Raw genomic sequence first — 1,161 nt, forward strand, 5'->3', positions numbered from 1 at the left:
AACTGAACTAGAACTAGAACTGAACTAGAACTGAACTTGAACTGAACTAGAACTGAACAGAACTAGAACTGAACAGAACTAGAACTGAACTGAACTAGAACTAGAACTGAACTAGAACTGAACTACTTAGAACTAAACTAGAACTGAAGCAATACATTTTTTATATATTAATTTTTATTTATTTTATATAAATAAATTTTATCTATATTTAATTTTTATTAATTTAAAAAAAAATAAAATAAGTTTTTAAGATTAAATCTACCGATTAAACTTCATTATTTGTCTATGGAATAAAAATTCAAAGCAAAGCTTTGTTCGCCATTTGATCCATGGATTCATTTGTCGGAGGTGTTTGTATATTATTTTCTCTACGTATTTCCTTAAACAATGAAATACTAAAGAAGAAAATTGCAATTTGAATACCTGTAACATGAAGAACAGAAATAAATATAAAAAATAAATTTAAAAATACAAATTATTTTTATACCAAGTAACAATAGTATTAAAAATATAAAAATTGATTCAAAAATAACAATAAAATGCAAAAAGTACACGTTAATACAGGTGATGAAGAAAATAATGATGCCAAGTGAGAGCCAGGGTATTATTAAGTATTGATCTCTCTGTAAATATATAAGTTAGTGCGCAACATATTCAAACGTTTGTATTGATCTTACCTTAACAATGGCTACTATATATAAAGCTGATATTAAAACGATCACTGAACATGTTATGATTGATTTCATAGCTGCTGTAGATTTTAAATACACATACATACATATTAATAGAAAATAGGGATTTGAAATTTTAAAAGAATTATTTTGTTTAGTTAATATTTTTTGACACCAATCAAAATGTTATCGATAATTAATTTGACAATGAAAACGATTAACTATAATTTTATAATTTACCATCCGATTTCAAAAATTCCCCAAATGTTTTATCATATTTCATATATTCAATAACGGTGAATATCACATAGATTATACAGACTGCAATGTAAATGGATCCTATAATAATGCCAGTGGTATTGCGACTACAACCACACATCGTTATATCTATATATATAAAATTCTAACGTTACTGACTGACTGACTGACTGACTGATTGACTGATTCATCATCGCACAGCCTAAACGGTTAAAGCTAAAGAGCTGAAATT

The 1,161-nt window shown here is 26.2% G+C and overlaps 1 protein-coding gene across 1 annotated transcript; it reads right to left on the reverse strand.

The window, feature by feature from the left end:
• Positions 1 to 173: 173 nt before the first annotated feature.
• LOC124421009 lies at positions 174 to 1,050 on the reverse strand. The gene is made up of 4 exons (XM_046955664.1): positions 912 to 1,050; positions 678 to 751; positions 488 to 623; positions 174 to 423 (listed from the first exon to the last, which is right to left on the reverse strand). Exons 1-4 carry the CDS (start codon positions 1,048 to 1,050, stop codon positions 299 to 301), a joined length of 474 nt encoding a protein of 157 aa, XP_046811620.1. The 3' UTR covers positions 174 to 298.
• Between the last annotated feature and the right edge of the window lie 111 nt (positions 1,051 to 1,161).

Source organism: Lucilia cuprina, chromosome 6 (assembly GCF_022045245.1).
Source record: "Lucilia cuprina isolate Lc7/37 chromosome 6, ASM2204524v1, whole genome shotgun sequence".
Classification (NCBI taxonomy): domain Eukaryota; kingdom Metazoa; phylum Arthropoda; class Insecta; order Diptera; family Calliphoridae; genus Lucilia; species Lucilia cuprina.

Coding starts and splice junctions, on each gene's coding strand:
- LOC124421009 (XM_046955664.1), bottom strand. CDS start 1,050: ATGTGTGGTTGTAGTCGCAATACCACTGGCATTATTATAGGATCCATT. Junction 752..911: donor GGAATTTTTGAAATCGGATG/GTAAATTATAAA, acceptor TAAAATCTACAG/CAGCTATGAAATCAATCATA. Junction 424..487: donor TTTAATACTATTGTTACTTG/GTATAAAAATAA, acceptor TTCATGTTACAG/GTATTCAAATTGCAATTTTC.